The sequence below is a fragment of the Lytechinus variegatus genome, chromosome 5, assembly GCF_018143015.1.
Source record: "Lytechinus variegatus isolate NC3 chromosome 5, Lvar_3.0, whole genome shotgun sequence".
Taxonomy (NCBI): domain Eukaryota; kingdom Metazoa; phylum Echinodermata; class Echinoidea; order Temnopleuroida; family Toxopneustidae; genus Lytechinus; species Lytechinus variegatus.
Window position 1 is genome coordinate 48,440,813 of NC_054744.1, and position 22,931 is coordinate 48,463,743.

Below are 22,931 nucleotides of genomic sequence, written 5' to 3' on the forward strand. Positions count from 1 at the left end.
AATTATACAGATAACTTTATTCTAGAGGAAGGCACTAATCCTGAACTCAAAGGTGCGTCATTACAAAGCTATTGGTCAAAGTAGATTTCACGAATAGATTTAACCATGATGCATTTTCATTACCTTTGCCATTTTGTATAATGTTTCACAAACCTCACATTGGCATGATTGGTAAAGTTGAAAGTGGAAAACTTGTCCTAAATTGTTAAAAAGTGACCAAAATTCGGCACAGAGAATAATTTCATATAGAGAATGTATTTTATTACCCAGTACGGCTTCAAAAGAATTAAGGGTAAATTTGTAGCTCACCAATCACGCCAATGTGAGCTTTGTGAATCACTGTACAAGAAAAAACAAAGATTGTAAAAATGAATGATAGTCAAAAATCTTTGTGAACTTCACTGTGACCTATTATGCTTTGTAATGATTCTCAGTACAATTTGACTTTAAAGAAGGAAAATAATTCTGGCTATTTAGGAACATACAGTGATCAAAGGGGCCACAGTAGACAGTCACATGATATTTGGCACAATTTTTACTCAAGGTGAGCCTTTAATATTTCCCATGAAAAGGGATTGAACGCATTTCATTATGTTCATAGACCTACAATTGCTGCTAAGTCATGTTTATTTCAAAATTCACACATTGGATAAACGGTCAAAGTAGCCAAAATGGTCACATTTTACTATTAGTAATATATTGAATTAAATAATTTGTCACTGATTATGATTGATACAACAAATCTTACAAAAATATAGAGCAAGAACATTGGAATATTTTTGATACATGTAATTGTCATTGCTAATTGTAGGGACCAAAATGACCACTAAGTAGTCATTAAGACTGATATATTCTAAATCATTGTATTAATCTGGTGCAGAAAGTTTTTGTAATATGTCTTATCTAACATCATTCTTGAATTCGTTTTCATGAATAAACAAAATGCTTAATGTGCCTAAAATCATGAAAATGACCAAAGTTCATGGTCAACAACCTTATGTGTACTTGATGTAAAGGTTTTTATCACATTCATTAAACTCTTGATTATTGGTGTAGTAGCTCAAGCTGAAAATAATATTAAGCAACATTTGAGCCCTTTTTAAATCAAATGTGTGGTCACAAGAAATTATTGAGGAAAGGTGATCAAAATTACCACAAAGTCCAATAGTTCGGCCAATAACACTGATTTATATGGAATCATTGCATTGATTTTCACCCAAAAGCTTTCAAACTTTTCCAATTTAACAATAATTGATGCTAATACACAATCCTGAATTGTCTCCTCACTATGTTCACTATAGGCTAATTTAGTATACACCTTGGGCAGGGGACAATCTGGCCAAAATGACCAAGGTTGTCAAAAATATTTTTGGGACGCTCAATTTAAATGATTAATACACCAGTGTTAGGTGTCACAGCGCACCCTTGTAACGATTATAGTAACATTCAAAGTATTTTTGGATAAATTGAAGTATTGAACAGATGGTATTGGTCATTTGGGGGCCAAAAAGTGGCCAAATGACCATAATCTGTTAAATTGGGTCATTAAGACTGACATATTGGGAATCAGCATGAAATTCTACACAAGAACGACATATGCATCATTCCCGTTTTGATAAAGGAGGAAGATAAAGCACACTGAAGACCTAAAATTCCTGCCGATTTGCAGTTCATTATGCAAAATTGCACGAATGGTCGTTACCCAAAATGGTCAAAACTGATGATATAAATTACATGAGGTCAAAATACTTTTGAAATGTTCATTTTAAAGGATTAATACACCAATGTTAGATGTCTAAGCACATCCTGGTAACGATTCTGGTAACATTGAGGTATTTTGGATAAATTGAACTGATGTTATTGGTCATTTTTATGGCCATAAGTGGCCAAAATGATCATTAGGTGTTCAATAGGGTCATTAAGACTGATATATTTAGAATCAGCATAATATTCTATACAAGATGGACATTTAAATGTATTCCCATTTTATAAGGTAAGAAGATAAAACACACTGAAGACCTCAAATTCCTGCCTATGTGCGAATGGTCAGTTATGTCTAAAGTACCCAAAATGGCAAATGGCAAATGAAAGCACTTTATCTGAAATCTATTCGAATTTTTACATAAGATAGACCCTTTTAATTGCATGTGGCTACAAAAGCAGTCTGTTAAGGGACCATTTTTCCAAAGAGTGGTCAAAATTGTCATTTTGGTCAAAATTTTGCCAAAATGACCAAAATGGCGTGAGTACGGTCAATAAGAGTGACATTTTTGGAATCAGCGCACAATTTTACCCCGGATAAGCTTGTCAAACCTTCCCCACCAAAAATACTGAATAAAGCCCCCTGTCTCCTAGACTATACGGGGTTCATTCTAGACATCTGTGTGACCCAACAATATTCTTTGTTTGATCAATGAATATCAGAAATCAAGAAATAACTTACCGATATCTTGTAGAGCCTCTGTTAATGACGTAGATGTGCATAATGTGGTTCCAGTCTGAATACGAATATGAGAGAATGATAAAAAATATATCATCCCAAGTGGCAAAATAGCTAAAATAACAAAGGGGGGGGGGGCATTCTCAACGCAAACGTATATTATCAATCATCAAACAAACTTATTTTTTATGTTTCTTCTTCTGGATATGCCTAAGTTTATGATTTGATGAGCCTGGATATGATTAGCAGATTAGGGAAACGTCCCTGCTCAGATTCTGGATGTCAAAATGGGGGTTAACATGCCAGACAATGCAGAAATGCATCAATGCTGCAAACTTGGAATGGGCTAAAATGCGCCACTGTTACGTAACAGAGTGTGTATTCAAACCGCTGAAGCGAGACCCATGAATTTTTCACAGAATATGGATCATGAAATGAGCTTACTACTTATGAACATTTATTTGAGAATGCTACCACATTTTAGAATTAATTCAGCTTTATGCCAAAGGGAATTTTTTGTGCGGACGGGCTGTAGAGAGAAAAACTGCAGACATATTGAACGAACGGATGAACTAAAACAAAAGAAACGAAAAAGAGAGCGAGAGAGAGAGGGGTGGAGGGGGGGGGGGGGGTTAAATGTCATTCCAGGCGATACGAGAAGTATCATCATCTGTTAGGTGAACTGTGATTCATGTTTTCCCCCAAATCTTACAATAATGGAAAAGAAATTCATGCGTATACCATCTTACATCAAAACCCTTCTAAATTATTTAAAAACCGATAATATTTTTAGTTTATTGACGATCTCCTTAAAGATATTGAGATAATAAAACCAACAAGACCCTACCATCCATTTCCAATGAACATCCACTGACATACTCCCCTAATTCTTCACGAGTCCTAAACTCTGCTCCGCGTCCACTTCCTTCTAGGCAAAATTAATAAGATATGCATCTCGATCGTCTTCTAATTCAATAATGGAAAGAGCATCGGACCGACGTCTATGATATAAATATATCCTATGAATAAAAACTGAGCAGAGACTTTATTATGAATAAAATCTGAGTGGATGCCCAAGGATAAAATATTAAAATTGTTAGACCAGGATACATGGCTAGACGTTGTCTGAATATGATATTGGGAATGAGTCAATTAAAAAAAAAAAATGTGAACACTTCACCTACAGAAATTCATGAACATGATGAAGGGGGCGGGGCGAGGGGGTGTTAAGCATAACATTATTATCCTTGCAGAAATACCAATGTGTAATATAGCAACAACTGGAAAAAGGGCATCTCTATTTGATTCCGTTTTAAATGTGAAGTGTATAAAAATACACCTGCTCATTAGAAACCGTTGCTAGGTGATATAAGGTGCGCCTCAATGAACTAGCCAAATATAATAATGTATACCAAATATACTACCTTTTCGCCATGAACCTACAATATAATAAATTTGATGTCGTAACTGTCATTGGTGTATGGTTGTCATGGTGTATGCTGATTTCGAGCAAGAATGCATTAGTCGCTTTTTACAGTGTATTACAAATTGCCACAATGAGTGCACAATTCCTTATCATGCCAATGGTGAATAATTATGTTGCCTGAGTTTCATTTTAATGAGCCCTAAATATCGACGTTTCAACTAGCTCTTTTGAATCGAAGGATAAACATTAACTCGATTTGACATAACAGTGAAACATTGATTATTTCTTTCTTTCTGATTGTTTTCCATATTATAACTGTCATCTTGATACACGATGAGCGTCTGTTAAGCCAGACTGTCTGTTTTAACCTCGAGCTTATTACGTCACATCTCCCTCAAATCAAGCAATGCTTGGTGATATCAAAAGAGAGATTTCATGAACTAAAAAATCTTTGGAAATTGAATGTGTACGAATCTTATGGTGCTTCTTAAGGGTACAATAGAGACATTGTTGCATATGAAACCTAATCCCATGCCAGGTTAATGTTGTACATGCTGATATGTATCTTATACATCATTATAATTTATGCAATAAAAAAGTTAGATTTAAGAGATCTGATAAAAAATCCATATAATCCATGAAATATAGAAGTGTGATTCATTATTTTGGTTATCATAACAGACAATCATTAAAACAAAATACACTTTATTTTTAATCACAGAGAATATTTAAGGCACGATGGTGCAAGTACAAGAATAGTGCTGGCAACAGAATCTTATTCAGTTATATTAATTTTTACATTTATATAAGTCTGAAGACAGTCTAATAATGTTTAAAAACTAAAACTCTATAAGTCAGTTGAATTAAAAGAGAAGCAAATCGAATTTGAAAAGAAAAACACCAGATTGTGAATTTAAATTTTGTGCAATCAAAAAGGAGTATGTTTTGAAAGAGCTATTACATATTGATTGTTCGAAAGCGGTCGGAGTTGATGTCATTCACCCTAAGTTTCTTAAGCTGGCAGCAGAGATTATAGCTGGACCTTTAACCCATTTATTTAATGCAACTTTACAAACTAGTGTTATTCCAGAAGATTTTAAGACAGCAAGAATTACTCCTGTACATAAGGGAGGATCTTTTGATATTGACAATTATAGACCAATCTCTGTGCTTCCAGTCCTGTCTAAAATACTAGAGAGAGCAATACATGATCAATTGTATAAGTACTGAAATGTAAATGATCTACTTGCAAATTGTCAGTCTGGCTTCAGACCGTCTTATTCAACTGCCACTTGTCTAACTGAGATTACAGACTTTTTGTATGATAAAATGGACCGAAAACATGTTACTGGTGGTATTTTCTTGGACCTACGCAAAGCTTTTGATGCTATTCCTTACAATTTTATACTTGCAACACTTAAGTACTATGGTATTACTGGCAATGAATACAACTGGATGGAATCATATTTAACAGACAGAAGGCAATTTGTAATGATTAATAATTGTCGCAGTGAATTTTTAAAGATAAAATCAGGTGTTCCACAAGGATCTATATTGGGTCCATTGATATTTTGTATTTTTTATTAATGACATGTGTAATTTGAAATTGCATGTACATTCTAAAATGTCTCTTTATGCTGATGATACTGCCATTTTTAATCACGGTGAATCAATTAAGGAGGTACAAAAGTATTTGCAAGATGATTTTGATTCAATATGTAAATGGTTAGACTTAAATAAAATGCATTTACACCCGCAAAAAACAAAAGCCATGGTATTTGGTCAAAAGAAAAAGTTGAGGGGTGCTTATTTGCCAGTGAAATTCAGGAACATACAATTAGAAAATGTAAAAAAGATTAGATACTTAGGTGTCATGCTCGATCCGGGCTTGACTTGGTGTGAACATATTACTAATATCGTTTGTAAAATATCTCGAGCAATAGGTTGTATAAGGCGGATTAAGCATTTACTGTCCTTTGATATCATGAAGAAGCTGTACTTTTCTATGATTTTACCTTACATTGATTACTGTAGTACATCTTGGGGAAGCAGTGCAAAAATACATTTAGATAAGATACAAAAACTTCAAAATAAATATGCCAGGATGCTTTTGAAAAAAAGATTATAATACATCACAAATTTCTTTGTTGCAGTCACTGAAGTGGCAATCAGTAGATCAGCGTATAAAATATCAGTATTGTGTTCTTGTATATAAAATAATGAATAATTTAGTTCCAAATTATTTAAAACCTTTAGTATGTAAACGGCCCGTGAAATACAGGACACGGTTTTCTTTGCGATGCCCCCTTCAGCTTCCCAAAGCTAAAATTGAATATAAAAGAAAATCTTTCGCATATTTCGGACCCAAATTATTTAATGCACTTCCTTCAAATTTACAAGCCTGTACCTCCTTGTTAGTTTTTAAAAAATTATGCAAAGCCATTCATACGAATTGATAAAGAGCGAAATAATATTCCATTGATTTACAATGCTATGTACTTGTATGTTTAAATTGTCACTTCCCACTCTATATTTTTGGTGTTAATTGTTTCTGATGTTAAATAGTTTGTATTTTGTATCATTGACGTTGATTGTTTTTTGATGACATATTTTATAGTTATCTTGACATGTATTTCAAACTGCAGGGCGCCTTTGTAAAGCAGTTTTAAGAACTGAACAGGCCTACCCTGCAGTATAAAATAAATAAAACAAAATAAATAAATAAATAAATGGTAAACTATATCTTGTTGCTTTGACTGAATTTGTTCATATAGTAGACTTGTTAACTGCAAAAAAAGGGGTGAACGCTGCATTTTTGAGTACAAATGTCCCACTTGGCACAAATGTTCCTTGGGTCAAAAGAAAAAGATTCATCCAAAGAGACACGCTGTATCTATGCAAATAAGCAAGTAATTTGCATAAATTTGCATATTATGTCGATATAGTATAAACAAGTAATTCAGAATATATATTTCACCAGAACTGCCCTAAAATTGGAAATAAAGACTTAGGGTAAGACAGGGAAGAAAATTGTCATAAAATAATTAGGATATCCTTGTTTATTATTACCTAATTTACATAAATTATGCAAATTATGATTTAAAACAGAGTATTTTTTCAAGAACCCTGAACTGTTTTATAAATAACAGCAATTAATACAAAATGTCAACATTCTACATGAAAGAGAAAATATTAACGAAAACATCGATATGCTTCATGACAGTATTAGTGTCTTAATTTGCTTAGAAAGAGGGCAAATATGTCAAAATGTATGACGTGATATTGCGCTAAAACGAGACCAAAACAACCTCTATGTCACAGTCACACTCACGAATCGGACAATAAAGCGATCAATGGTATGTCATTCAAGATAACACAATCTCAACACAATAGCTTCCATCGGCTTCTCGTATCGCTTTTTTTGGTGTGTCTGCCACACCGTAATCTATGACACATACGGGCAAAATGCATTTCGGTATCGGTAAAACACTATTAATTTTGTTTTATTTGTTTCTAATTTGTTTCTCTTGTAAAATTTACAGGAGACATTGCTTTGCAGGTTACTGCTTAAATGAAGCTCTGGCACTTGAATCATGAAGAATGTACCCCATCTCAGTCATCCATATTTTAACTTTGTTAAAAAATATGTCTTTTGTATTATCGACTTGGAAAAGTATGAGACATAAGTTAACATGTTTCCTGAAGATAGTTTTTTGTTTGTTTATTTAAGCCTATACGTCCACGGGAGCCCTCTGAATTTACTCCATCCCCTCTCTGTATTTCGACACTAAATAAAAATCGTGTTTAATAGCCACCGGCAAGGCAAATTGCGTTTTTGGTATAATAAAGCAACTTTTATATCTATATTTCATATTTATCTACATTAATATTATTATTAATGTTATTATTATTATTGTTGTTGTTCTGCAGTTTGTAATAATGCTCTAGCACAGTAAAGGCTATAACCCAACAGGAGCATGCCTAGGATTTTTCCCTTTTGGTTTTATGTATTCAAAAATAGTTTATTGTCTTTAGAACTCTTAAATTATTTTTGTTTGTATTGATATCTTGGAATAGATTGAGGAGAAAATACTCTACAATTGACATGTAGAAGAGCTGTAGTACATTGAAAAAAGAAGCCACACGTAAGCTCTATAATACTCAAACCCCGTTATTGCTTCCACTCTATGTTAAATTTAAATATTTTCGGAGCCCATTCGGAAGAAAGATACATTTCTACTACACACAGTAAAGCCTCTTTAGTTTCTCCTCTTGAAAAAAAACATAGAAGGCATTGTTTTATATCGCATAAAATAAACTCGTGTACATGACGGTGGCCTGTGGAAGTTGCCCAACCCTTTATTTGGTTTTGACAATATATATTTACAATATCGTCTAAATAAAGCCCTGATCTGGAAAAGGGCACTTATTAAAAGGCAGCATCTACATTATATAGAGGAGGCCCTGGTACTTGAAAGCAGGGGCTGAAACACCCGCAAGGTTTTCCGGAAGAGGGGGGGGGGGGTGATGCGTGTGTTATTCTCGATAGATAGCACCCCCGGGAATTCCGGCAGATGTGACCAAAAAAAAAAGAAACGTTACCCAAAAAACTTCATTTTGTAGTGCAATCCTTTTTGTTTATTTGCCCGTAAAATTTATTGATGTAAATTTGAAAATCAAAGAAGGTTCAATGTAAAATTTTGGTCCAAAGAAATTAAACAAGCTTCAGCCCCCTCTTCCCAGTGCCAAGGCCTCCTCTATATAATGTAGATGCTGCCTTTAATAAGTGCCCTTTTCCAGATGAGGGCTTCATTTAGACGATATTCTAAATATATATTGTCAAAACGAAATAAACGGTTTTGGCAACTTCGACAGGCCACCGTCACGTACACCAACTTATTTTATGAGATATAAAACAATGCTTTCTATGTTTGTTTGTTTTTTTCAAGAAGGGAACGCAAAGAGGCTTTACTGTGTGTAGTAGAAATGTATCTTTCCTCCGATTGGGCTCTCAAAATATTTAAATTCAACATAGAGTGGAATCAATAAAGGGCCGTGTGGCTGTTTCTCAATTTACCACAGCTCCTCTACATGTCAGTTGAAGAGTATTTTCTCCTCAATCTATTCCAATGTATCAATACAAACAAAAGTAATCTTTTAAGAGTTCTAAAGACAATATACTATTTTTAACACATAAAACCAAAAGAGAAAGGGTATCCTAGGCATGCTCCTGTTGGGTTATAGCCTTCACTGTGCTAGAGCACTATTACAAACGGCCGAATAATAATAATATTAATAATAATTATAATAATATCAATAATGATGAATGTAAATGTAAAAATATAGATATAAAAGTTGCTTTATTATACCAAAAAACGCAATTTGCCTTGCCGATGGCTTTAAAACATGATATATATATATATATTTTTTATTTAAAGTCGAAATACGGAGAGGGGATGGGGTAAATTCGGAGGGCTCCCGTGGGCTTAAATAAACAACAATATTTTTTTTTTTTCAGGAATCATGTTGTCTGATATCCCATACATCTGTGTTTTCCAAGTTGATAATACAAGTCAAACTGGTTTTGTAAAGTAGCGGGAATGCCGGAGAGGTGCAGTTTTGCCACTTTGGGGTCTCCAGAAGATATATATTTTAACAAAAGTTAATATATGGATTGAGGTGGGGTACATTCCTCATGATTCATGTGCCAGAGCTTCATTAAAGCAGTAACCTGCAAAGCAATGTCTCCTGTAAATTTTCCAAGAGAAACAAATTAGAAACAAATAAAACAAAATTAATAGTGTTTTACCGATACCGAAAGGCATTTTGCCCGTATGTATCATAGATTACGGTGTGGCAGACACACCAAAAAAAGCGATACGAGAAGCCGATGGAAGCTATTGTGTTGAGATTGTGTTATCTTGAATGACATACCATTGATCGCTTTATTGTCCGATTCGTGAGTGTGACTGTGACATAGAGGTTGTTTTGGTCTCGTTTTAGCGCAATATCACGTCATACATTTTGACATATTTGCCCTCTTTCTAAGCAAATTAAGACACTAATACTGTCATGAAGCATATCGATGTTTTCGTTAATATTTTCTCTTTCATGTAGAATGTTGACATTTTGTATTAATTGCTGTTATTTATAAAACAGTTCAGGGTTCTTGAAAAAATACTCTGTTTTAAATTATAATTTGCATAATTTATGTAAATTAGGTAATAATAAACAAGGATATCCCAATTATTTTATGACAATTTTCTTCCCTGTCTTACCCTAAGTCTTTATTTCCAAGTTTAGGGCAGGTCTGGTGAAATATATATTCTGAATTACTTGTTTATACTATATCGACATAATATGCAAATTTATGCAAATTACTTGCTTATTTGCATAGATACAGCGTGTCTCTTTGGATGAATCTTTTTCTTTTGACTCAAGGAACATTTGTGCCAAGTGGGACATTTGTACTCAAAAATGCAGCGTTCAACCTCTTAACAAGTCTACTAATACATTAAGAACTAAGCTGTCCTTGAAATCTACCACTCTCCATCGAGTTGAAATAGAGTGTTTGAACTCTTACATTCTCATGGTCATCCAATTTCTTCAAGTACAATATACAATTTTAATATTAGCTGATCTTCGTTCTGGTTATTCTAATGATCAAGGGTTGTTGCAGTACCTTCTTGTTGATTTGTTGACAAGGATACCAGATGTAAATCTTTCCCTCGGGATGTACTTTATACCTCTGCTACTCTGCTAAGTCAACGAATAACCTTTTAAAAGCTAAGCTTTAGGCTTCATTCGCAGCTTCAAAAGCAATAGTGTATAGTAATGGAGGAGAGGGCATGTTATAAATAGAATCGTCTAGCAGTCACGACAGTGGCAATCAGAGGGAGACTGTCGGGAGATCAAGGGGGGGGGGGGTCCCCTTCAAGTATGAAAATAACAGAGCAAAGAAAAAAACAATGGCAATACAAACAACTTTTAAGGAATTAACACTGTAGTTATTCAATGTACCCTATCGATGACTAATCAATCGCCTTTTATATAAACATAAATGTATATATCAAATATCGTGTCATCGTGCAAAAGATTTAGTTAACTCTATGCCTCCTCTCCTTTTTTCCATTCTGAAGTTCTTGTCAATCTGTATTGACTAAGGATTTGACAAGCTTAAATCCGTCAGCGATTGTTATTTCGGGTTTAAATTTACCAAATCAAAGTAATTCTCCAACCCATTCATTGGAAGTCAATGTCCAACCCAAACCCTTGCTCACCCTATAGCCTCCTAAACAATGTTTAAGTGCCTAAAATTGAAAACCTAGTAAAATGTCAACGATTTACACGAGCTATGCATTAAATTGGAAATTGTTATTGTATAGAACAGGCATTCACCCTCTCAGTATACAGTTACTATTAGTGGAATTCTTACTCTATGCTGATTGATGCTAACAAACAAAGAGCCGGAGAGAGGGTGTATTTTGCAAAGGCCTTATATTCGGATTGCATTTTTTGGTGGAGCTGTGACACGTGACATGAGAAACCAGCCAATCACGTAAGATAGAGGACCGGCAAGGCGCAGTGTTAACATGGGTAATCCGGGAAACCTTTAACCAGTATTAATGCAATGGAGTTGCATGCCGTTTCGACGTTAAGATCCAGATAACAATTCCATGTGGTAAGTTCTTCGTAAAGGCCAGAGCGTTGTTGGAGCGGTCGTGGAGTGGAAGGGAAACAGAGACGAATTTCGCTCACAAAATTGGGGGAAAAAAATCGAAAAAAAAATATCGAAATCGAAAATGGTGAGCGGTAGTGAACGGTGATGATTTTTTCTTTCCGCTCCACGACCGCTCCAACAACGTTCGGGCGGTGTGACCAGGCCTTAAGTTGTGCACGATTTCACGCTTACAGGGGTGGATCTAGGGTTCTCCAAACTGCCAATAGGGGGATGGGGCACACTTTCCCAAGGAAAATTTACCAAGCAAAAAAAAGGGGGTCCCCAAGTTACAAATATGGGGGGGGGGGGAGGTACACCTGTGTTTGAGCGACATGTTTATAATTTATATCTAAAATATTGACTATGAATCTAAAAGGGTGGGGTCCATTTATCCATCTTAAAGGTTGATATCAAATTTTGTTTAATCATTTTTAGGTGAAGTTCACAGATACTATTCATTTATAGGTGAAGCTCACTCCATTTTTTTAAATGCAGACATATTTGAAAGAAATAATTCCGACACAAAATGGTAACATTATTCCAGTGAACAAATAAAGGAAGAGACTGGGAGAGGTAAACTTATACAGAAAACAAGTCGACGACAAAATATTTTATTCGAAAGTCATTTATAATCTGTTTCATTTGCAAATAGACATTTTCCACTATTACCAAAACCCATCTCGTAATTTTCTAAAGGGTGGGGGGAGGGGGTGGGTGGGTGAGGTGCCTATTAGTAATTTCTGAGTATAAATATGACAATATTCATACAAAAAGGCATGCGATTAATGTATAGCATGGAGTATGATTACTGCTTGCTTAAAAAAAAACCATTCAAGCTTGGGGGTTGTTGATTTGCCCTTATGTTCAGTGCGCTTTTTCGGAGACATTTTTCTCCATTACGTAGTCTTGAAATCACACTGAGGCCACGGGCAATTTGAGATATGTTTATTTGCCTCGGTGATACCCACTGTAGAACGAGGCGGATCCAGTCAATATCGTATGAATGGACATGACGCAAAACAAATGATTTTTTCTTCATCACATTCATGAAAAAAACCCTTAAAATATCTTATAAAGATCATGAATATGGTCTTCAATGGAGTCCAAGATGTACGTCATTATTAAAAATAATAGCAATTTTCTTGTCTTCACAACAAATGACCATCTCAAGAATGGGTCTGGATTCGTTTACAAAATGTCACAAAGATATCGATTTGACCAGGGAAGTAGGAGATTAGACCTCCCACTTCCCTGATTTCACAAACTTTCTTGTAATTTCATTGCGAATAAGAAAAGTCGAATGGAATTTATCCTTCATTTTGTTCATGGATTTCAGTTACAGTTTGGTGAATACGGAGGAAGTCTATTACAAGTCTATCTATCTATCTATTAACGAATAAGAATTAAAAATCTTAAACCAATAACCGTTCTCCTAATTCCTGACTGTAATAATTTTAATGTACTTAATGATTTTACTCTTGGTTGATTCGATCCATGTTTATTCCATGTTATTTCAATAAAACTGGAGAAATTAAGACCGCTGTTATAACAATGCTTACACAGTAAAAAAAAATAGCACGTTGTTTAAGCCTGTCACTTTAACAACATGTTGTTTAAATTTTTTGTAATTGTTTAACTTTTTGAACAACTTGTTTAAAAAATTTAAGCAGCTGTTCAAAAAGTTCAAACAGTTGTTTAAAAAGTTTGTACAGTAGTTGTTAGAGTGACAGGCTTAAACAACGTGCCTAAAATTTCAAACAGCGTTTTTACAGTGTAAAACGAATCTGCGTGATTTTATTTTGCTGTAAAAGAAAAATGAAAAGAAAAAAAAAATACTACGAAAACGTTATCTAAAGATAGCATTTGTTTATGATGTAAAACCAATTATCTTTTGCGTCAGTCGAGGGTGTGAAGACTGGGAGTAAAATTCTTGTTACGTAAGACATGATACACCCCAAAAGAAAACCTATTGTAACGTCATGAATTGCTGCTTCTTCTGTCAGGCCTGGGCTACCTTGAACGCACACCATGCTTGCCAAAACAATTATAATTGTTCCAAAGACTACCATACGAAGAATATATGTTATTATCACCCGTATCAGACATCTGAGCTGGTCATTTACAAAACCGTATTGCCCTACATTTTCTGAATATCGGGAAGGGTAGGTATATTGTTTGTATTTTCCTCGGTCTCAATGTGCGCATTTACTTTGCATGCAGAGACGACGCAAAATATACCTTTGTATTTTCCCTGGTCTCACATCCGGGCATTTGTGGATGCGTATAAAGAGATACGCTTCATAAGGATCCGCGCACCAACAATACGTCATAATAAAGACAACGCTGGATCCGAGAGCTTGCAAGTACGTCATAATGGTAAAGTGCAGAGCCTAGACCGATATTAACATGACACAATAGAACTCTATTTTTAAAAGAAATATCCCCATTATCATGATTTTTGCTCTAGATATCTGATTTGGATGATAATAAAAATATTGACTGGCTCTTCTTTCGGGGAACATCAAATATATTGCCCTTAAAAGACCCATATTGCCCTCGTCTAAAGACTCGGGCCAATATGATTCTTTTGCTGGCAATATATTTGATGTTCCCCTCAAGGCCAGTCAATATTATATAAATATCGTTTGAGGTAGTGTGATTAGCTTGCGTAGTTTGTCTCAATATTGACTGGAGTATTTTATGTATAGGAAATCACATTCCATTTTTATTATTATTTTTATTATCAAACTATTACTTTTTTTTCTCAGGGACCTATCTAGGCCTATCCGTGTATTATTTTAAATTAATGCAAACATCGCAATAATTCTGTGCCCATAAAGTGTATTGTATAATCATTATCATGATCATGAAAAAGCCTGAAAAAGGCAAAACTAATTATGATTGAAATATGACGTTGTTAATTCGTTTGAACCCCTAATATTCCCTGTTTTGCGCTTAATCTAAGTAATGTCGATATGAAAATGCACAAATGTATGAGAGTCTACATCACATTTATTAAATTCGTCTGTTCTTGGACAATGTTTGTTAGAATACATCTGATAAATCTTCATTACTACAACTATAAAATGCCTTCGACTTTTATCAGCTAAAAAAATCCCATTATTTTTTTAGCATTGAACATAATATGATAAGCGGGCCGTTTCTTAAACATGTTAAAAGCTGTTCGTCTAACAGAAAGCTTTATGCACGACTGCTGATTCTTTAACACTGTTGAAACTTTGGGGCATATAATCTAATACCAGTCGTGCGTTAAGATATTCAACAACTTTATGAACTTTAGCGATAGTCAGTGCTGGTATTAATCATATAAACATATCTGAATTGCCGAGCCCAGTATATTCTGGTCACGTATCATTGTGTACTTTATATACCCTTGTAGTTCTTGACTATTAATTCACTCTCCAGAATCTACCGGCAAACGTTTCAGATTTACCCTAGATTGTACCTGACCTACAATGAAAATCTGAAAAGATTATATTGGAAAAGGTAAAATTGGCATGCGGCCGGTGATCCATCGTTAAACAGCCATCTCGATATATCAGGAAAAATCAAATGCAACCTAGATAAAACTATCGCCAAATAATATTTTTATCTATCTTATGATCTGCATGAACTTCAAGAGTTTGCCCGATTGAGGGTTTTTATACATTTTCCTGACAGCATCAAGGAAGGCGATATAGGGGAACAGGAAACACCACCATGGTTGTTTTTTTAAGTACTGAAAAAGGAAAAGGGAAAGAAACGGAGATTAGATAGCGAGCAGGTAGAAAGATTAATTTTCCTTTCTAAGTTTTAAAGGCTGACTGAGCTGGGATTATATGAACAAGATTAAGAGATAGTAATCATTATAACTATGATTATAAATGACCTTCATGACTTCATTAATCAGATGTTACAGTCTCCCTAAATTCCTCTAAGAAAACTAATTTCATTATTCCATTTTCATGCAAGGCTGCGCTGCACAATGCGGGACAATCGCTAATAAAATAAGAAGAGGAAAAATAGAAAAGAGGAATAAGAAAAACAACGCATAAGAGTTCACATAACCCTGTGGTATTGAAATGAAAATAATGTGACATTTACTAGTCGTCTGGCTACATTATGAAGTACCCTATTATATAAAACACCGAATATAAAAGCCATGATTATATTTTCGCAGCCTTTTTTCCGCTTACTGTACAATATCATGCTTCTACATTAATTAGCTAATTAATACATGTATACAGGGTAACGAGGGCGTCGACAAGGGAAACGCGATGATAAAATGAAATTAATGATTTTCAAAGAAACGTAAAAGTGAGAGATATATAGGCACTCAATAATGAATTGACCTTGCCGGCTCTTTATTCCCCTATAATAGCCTTGTTCAATGTAATATCCACCGGCTCTTTATACCCCTACTGGTCTTGTTCAACTTCTATAAGTAATATCCATCGGCCTTTTGTTCCCCTACTAGCCTTGTTCAACTTCTATAAGTAATATCCATCGGCTTTGTGTTCCCCTACTATAGCCTCGTTCAACTTCTATATGTAATATCCACCGGCTCTTTATACCCCTACTGGTCTTGTTCAACTTCTATATGCATTTTAGTATCTATATGACTGTCCCGTGTAAATGAATGATTTTGCAAACTTATATTACTGGGTACAAAAAAAAACGATTTAAAGTCCTATGGAGTTTTTAAAACAATAACAAATAATAACCGAGTGTAACAATAAACATGTGTATTAGAGTAAAAAAAGAAAGAAAAAAAATCGAAATAAAAATGTACATCAATATTAGAAAGAAACAGGCACTCGCTCACGTCATTTACCCACAACTTGATTATTACATCATGTCGGCCAACTGTACGAATGTGTACTTTTTTCCACAATAATGTTCAATCGAGATGGATGTTATAATCCTTTTTTGTAATTATAGCCTAATTACTATGGGGAGGCCCTTTTTAGACTCATCCATAATCGGGTTCCTTTGTGTATAAATCAAGAACGCTCCTAACCAAAAACCAATTTAAATCCGTAATTAATGACAACTAATGACAACATGCGAATAATCATATGAATTTGTGTGCGGTGGTCATCATAATAAGTAACCGAAAATAGAAGATAAAAAACAGCAGAAATTACTTATCAATAGCCATAACCGTGAAGTGGATGTTGTTGTTTTTTTTGTTTCGAATGTAGCAGAAATTTGGTTCCAGCGAGTTATGAAACGTGAAATCTGATAACGTGTATTCTGGGCATAAATCCATGAAGGTGTAATGATGATATTAGTCTGGTTATTAATAAAGCACACATTAAGCCTGATAATGACAAGTAGATCGGGTTTTTCTTATTTAAAGGCCTATTTTGATGTAGACACAACGTCACACAACGTCCTGTTTTAGGAAGGTGAAAGTAACATGTATTTCAAATGACAATTTTGAATATTAGACAAGACCAATATTGGGAGAATTTGAATTCAAGGAGCATTTTGGGGTAAAAGTTGGAAACCGGACTATTTCACCTAATTTGAATGTGCTGAATCTGATAAGACCGGTTCCCAAGCCAATTTTTAATGTCTTGACCACCTAATTTGCATAAAAAATGGCTGCCAAAGTGACCATTTAAAATCTTATTTCTACAATATTCTTTTATAATACTCGGTTTCATCGACATGGATACTACAAAATCCTGCATACATAACATGTACCATTCGGGAAAATTTGTTATTTCTGTTTTCGGCTGATTAATTATGCAAATTTATGCATATTTTGCAATATTATGCTATAGTTTGATAATTACACCTAAAACGTTTATCATTTTGGGTACAAATAGCATTTGCATCATTATGACAATTGTTTGGCCCTTAAATATATTATTTAGGCCAATTTTTCTATGTATTTTATCGTTCTTTGATTTTTCTTTATGTTCCTGTATTTTCTACCATTTGCTTTGGATTTGTTTGATATGAGATCTTTAAAAAATAATATCAATAGCAGATAAATATTAAGCTTCAATGATTGAATCATTTGATAAACTTCTTTTGCCACAAATGTTAATTGTACTCAGGAACAAATTATACACACACATGCTTCCACACCCACGCTCCCACCCCCACACCTGTATATAGAAAGTAATATGCGTGCAAGGTATAGTAGACATACCCAATATAAAAACACTTTGATGCCTATCCTATAATCATGCCAATTACCAATTCAATGAACCCGTACGAAAAGAACAGTTTAGGAGTTGGAAAACCTGTAATCATGCTGAAATTAAATGTCTTGATAAAGAAATATGTTTTATAACAGATCTAATAATCAAATAAATGTATGACTTAAGCAGTGTAGTTTATCAATCTGATATAAGTATCAGTACATTGTTAACATCCTTGTAGCAAAATTATATATCATTTGATTCAGATCATCAGAATTACAATCATAGCAGTTAACCAAAGAACAATTTGTGAAAATGCAAAGGGTCTGTATTACTGGATCACTTACTAATTTTTAGGTCATTACCGATTTATTCATTTATTTGGCAACGGTACATTTTCCCCAAGTCAACTATCAAAGTGATAACTGAAAACCACAGATTCTATCCAATCTTTGCCTTGGAAGATTCTTTGACAAACGATACTGAATACAGAAGAGGAAATGATAAAAACATGGGACTAACACAGATTAGGTCCATGGTAAAAAAAAATGGGCGAAACGAAGAGGCTTCCAGCCCAGTCACTGCCCAATGCAGAACAAGTTTTCACACTGCGTCCTATGGTTAAAAAGTGTTAGGGATGCCTGATGAAGGTAAACCGGCGTGTAGACAGTTGCAGAAGTCCAGTCTAGAGGTTATCCGGTCATGGATGATATTTTCTGCACCACCTCATTTAAGACAATGTCTGATCTCAGCAATATTGTGGAGCTGGTAATATGCAGATTGGCAGACATCTGATGTGCATTTCTTCATGCTCATTGTTTTATCAAAGACTACGCCAAGAGATCTAGCCTTGCATACTGGAGATATATAGCTTCCTCAACTCTTAAGACTGGAGTTGTTGTCATAATAATTACGCATATATGGAGATGACAGAACAAGATACTTCGCTTTTTATCCTAAAGCTCCAGGAAGTTGACCTTCATCCAAAATCGAATCCTCAATGGCAGCACCAACAACGGCAGCTGCACGAACCTCTGTATCTTTAACTTTGGATCAAAAGTGAGGTATACAGCTGGATGACATCAGCATAGAAGTGTATACCAAGGCCATGAAGCCACATTATAGAGCCAAGAGGAGTGATGTACGTTTGAAGAGTAAGGGACCAAGGACAAACTCCCAAGGAACTCCACAGCAAAGGGTAGTCACAGGATACTGCACGCCAGTGATGAATACAGCTTCATACAGCTCTGTTGGCAAGGTAAGAGGAAAGCCATTGGAGTGCAGAATCATCAATTCCAAAACAGACTGTCAGTCTTCCAAAAAGAATGACATGTTCAGTGGTATCAAAACCGGTTGTCAAGTTAAAAATAACTTAGGCAACTGTTTTCCTCATAGAAACAGATATCCTGGCTCTACAATCAAAGAAAATTCTCGACCTAGACTTTGATGGTGAAATATCAGACTCGCATGCCTATCAGAGCTTTGTAAGCTATTGGATGCTGTTGAGTTTAATACCGATCAAAAGAAGTGGATTAATAATAACCTACAGGAATGCCAAACATGTCAGGTACCCACCATCTTCTGAAAGATATCTTCGTTATCAATTAGAAATAGTCTATCTTATGAAGATATGAAGATGTGTGAATATTAGAAGTTTGATAAATGGCCAAAGGGACATTACATGATTCACTGCGGTATTAAAAAGGTACACTCCGAGCATTTTAACACCTGAAACAAGATCTGAACAGACAGCAGATTCTCGCTCAAGACAGAAGTTTATGTTTCTCTATATACGGATCTGTGACATGAGAATCGGACATATCTCAAGAACACAAACACGATGACTTCGATACGAACTGCCTCCGCAGAATACTTGTACGAAATTGGTTTGATTTCAACAATTAGAGATGACTGTTATGATATGAGGCTGCCCTATCAATGAAATATGAAACAACAAATCGAGCTGACAGTGATCATTCAACACCACGAAGGATCAAGCTGGGGGAGGCTGGACGCCTCTAACAATGTCTAAGTTGGATGAAGCGAAAAACCATGATAGGAAAGGTGCAGTACTGCTTTGAAAAAGATATATTATGGAGATGCACAAGTAATCTGTTAATGAAGTCCAATTATCAAAATTTGTTATTGAAAGGATATGCAGAGACTTATTCGTTGTGGAACTTTACGAAATCACAGTCTGGCTTTAAAACATGGAAAACGGTCTAATTGATAAGTAAAATGAGATATTAGATGGTTTATATGCGGGTTCAGTTCTGAGAATTTTTTTTCAGAATTGGGACTATTTGACAAGCATAATGAAAAAACACACGGGACATCTCATTTCAGCAGACTGTTTTCACTTCATTTTGCTAAAGAAAAACACACTAAATATATATACATGTCATTGTGTGATCAGATTCTGTTGGTATAGGGGAACATAACTACTCCAAAGGATATTAAATGCAACTGATTGACTATTAGGAGTTGAGAATTACAGTACTGTCATAACTCAAATTTAATAATTCATCATCTAAAATTGTAAATATGAATAAATTGATTGATATCATAATTCAAGATACCATTTTATAATAAAAATTTAAGCAATCAGTAGTGACACTCGCTTGAATACTGATCGGTTCCTGAAATTCGATGGATCTCCACCAGTTTGCTTTTAAACGGGAAGGCACTCCCTGCACGAATTTACCTTTGCAGATGTGGGTGCATCTGTTTATGCCCATGGATATATACGAATAAAAAATGTAAAAAAGTGATTACATAATAATAATAATAATAATAATAATACCCAATTTTTATAAAGCGCTTTTCCCAGAATGGCCCAAAGCGCGTTACAGCATATTATTACCCCGGTCATTGGATTCATTTCAATCCCGCACGAAAAGTGCACAATTTCCACTCCCTGGGGAGCATTCCTTGCATTCATCGCAGCCTCATTATGGCGCTGGCAAAATCAAACATACAATATCTTTCGCATCCTACCGGGTACCCATTTAGCACCTGGGTCGAGAGTGGCAAATTGTGGATTAACGCCTTGCCAAAGGACGCTAGACCGCAGTGGGATTCGAACACACGACCCTCTGTTTACAAGGCGAGAGTCAGAACCACTACACCACGGCTCTTCCACATAATTAAATCATCGAAGCTGATTATTTTCTTCCAGTGATAATCAATACCTTGACAGATCCCATAACAAACATGTACAAAAAAAGGTACAAAATACAAAGAATTACATGAGAAATTGAAAAAACAATAAAATACATTATTATTCACTTGGATATCATATTCTAAGGGTCGTACAATTATTTGTAATGATGCAAATGCTATTTGTACCAAAAATATAAACATTTGAGCTGAAATTATCAAATTATAGCATAATGATCCAAAATATGCATAAATTTGCATAATTAATTAGCCAAAAGTAAAAATAACAAATTTTCCAGAAAGGTACACGTACGTATCCAGGATTTTGCAGTATTTATGTCTGTGAAAGCAAATATAATAAGAGAACATTGTCGAAATAATATTCTGAATTGTCAATTTGGCAGCCATTTTGTTTATGCAAATTGGTTGGTCAAAACATGAGAAATCAGCTTGGGAAACGATCTTATCAGATTCAGCATATTCGAATTGTGTGAAATAGTCCGGTTCCAAACTTTTACCCAAAAATTCTTCTTAAAGTTAATAATAGGCATCTTTTTCCAGAATGGCTCTAGTCTATGCATAAATTTGCATAATTAATTAGCCGCAAACCGAAATAGCCAATTTTCCCAAATGGTACATGTTATGTATGCAAGAGTTTGCAGTATCCATGTCTGTGAAAGCGAATATAATTAGAGAACATTGTAAAAATAATATTCTGAATGGCCAGATTGGTAGCCATTTTGTTCATGCAAATTAGGTGGTCAAAAGATGAGAAATCAGCTTGGGAACTGATCTTTTCAGATTCAGCATATTTGAATTGTGTAAAAAAGTCCGGTTCCCAACTTTTACCCCCAAAATGCTTCTTAAAGTTTATATAGGCCTCTTTTCCCAGAATGTTTCTAGTCTATATGATTTTTCTTTCATTATCAGTTACTTATACCATGAACAAAATAACTTTATTGTTCAAAATATAATTTTGAGGATATTTTGATAATATTAATAATAATAATAATAAGCCGATATACTTCACATATTTTCTAATAATAAGATATTCTTCTAAATAATTGGTTAAAAAATGAAAGCCGAGAACCATTAGGACTATCACATATAAATTGGCAAGGTCATTTTTTTAATTTTATTCTGGGGATGAAAGAGTGAATGAAAAAAAAAGAGAACACGTATTTAATCTCGTCAAGTCTACATCTTGTAGAAGAGATCATCAGATGGCAAGATCTTGGATCCGAGATCTTACCATCTTATCATCTCTCCCACAAGATGTAGACATGACGAGATCTAGGATCTTGTCATCTGATCATCTCTTCTAAAAGATGTAGACATGAGGAGATCTAAGATCTTGTCATCTGATCATCTCTTCCAAAACATGTAGACATGACGAGATCTAAGATCTTGTCATCTGATTATCTCTTTTAAAAAATGTAGACATTATAAGATGATTATATGAATATCTTGGTGGCACTTTCAAGCTTCCATACATATTAGATGGGACGGAATGAATCTGTCTTCATGGATCTGTATCCGAACTTGACTAAGCATGCTAAGTAAATATACATACTATTGACACTTTTGAAAAATTATGGTGATAAAAAGACGGAGCAGAGAGAGAGAGAGAGGGGGGGTCCAATCGAAGACGAAGCTCAGAAGAAGAAGTAGTATGTAAAAACAAACAGCTGTAGCAGTAATCGGCGAAGGAGGGGATGCAAGGCGCCTGGGGGAGGGGGGAGGGCGGAACCGTGTGGCACAAAGAAAATGACGAGTTTCACGCGTATATAAGATAATTTATGTATAAGATAATTTATGTGTGCGGGGAATAAAGATGGGACCGAAAAAGAAAACATGAAATAGACATAGAGGGAGAGAGGGAGAGGGGGGGGGGGGGGAGAATGCTACATGTACCTTGACGGGAAGAGAGATTCAAGCTTTTCTCAACCTCTGCATGGCATGTCGGGTAAAAGCTTAACTGAGTTGAGAGCATTCGATCTTAATGCCTGGCTCGTTCTTAATACTATT

General features: G+C 34.9%; 1 protein-coding gene across 2 annotated transcripts in view; it reads right to left on the reverse strand.

Moving 5' to 3' along the window:
• The window catches only part of LOC121416351, a 43,836-nt gene that overhangs the window by 16,645 nt on the left and 4,260 nt on the right, over positions 1-22,931 (reverse strand). For both annotated transcript variants that reach the window (XM_041609922.1, XM_041609921.1), the window contains exon 2: positions 2,444-2,498. In XM_041609922.1, coding sequence (XP_041465856.1) covers positions 2,444-2,498 — 55 coding nt within the window. The remainder of the gene's footprint in view (positions 1-2,443; positions 2,499-22,931) is intronic.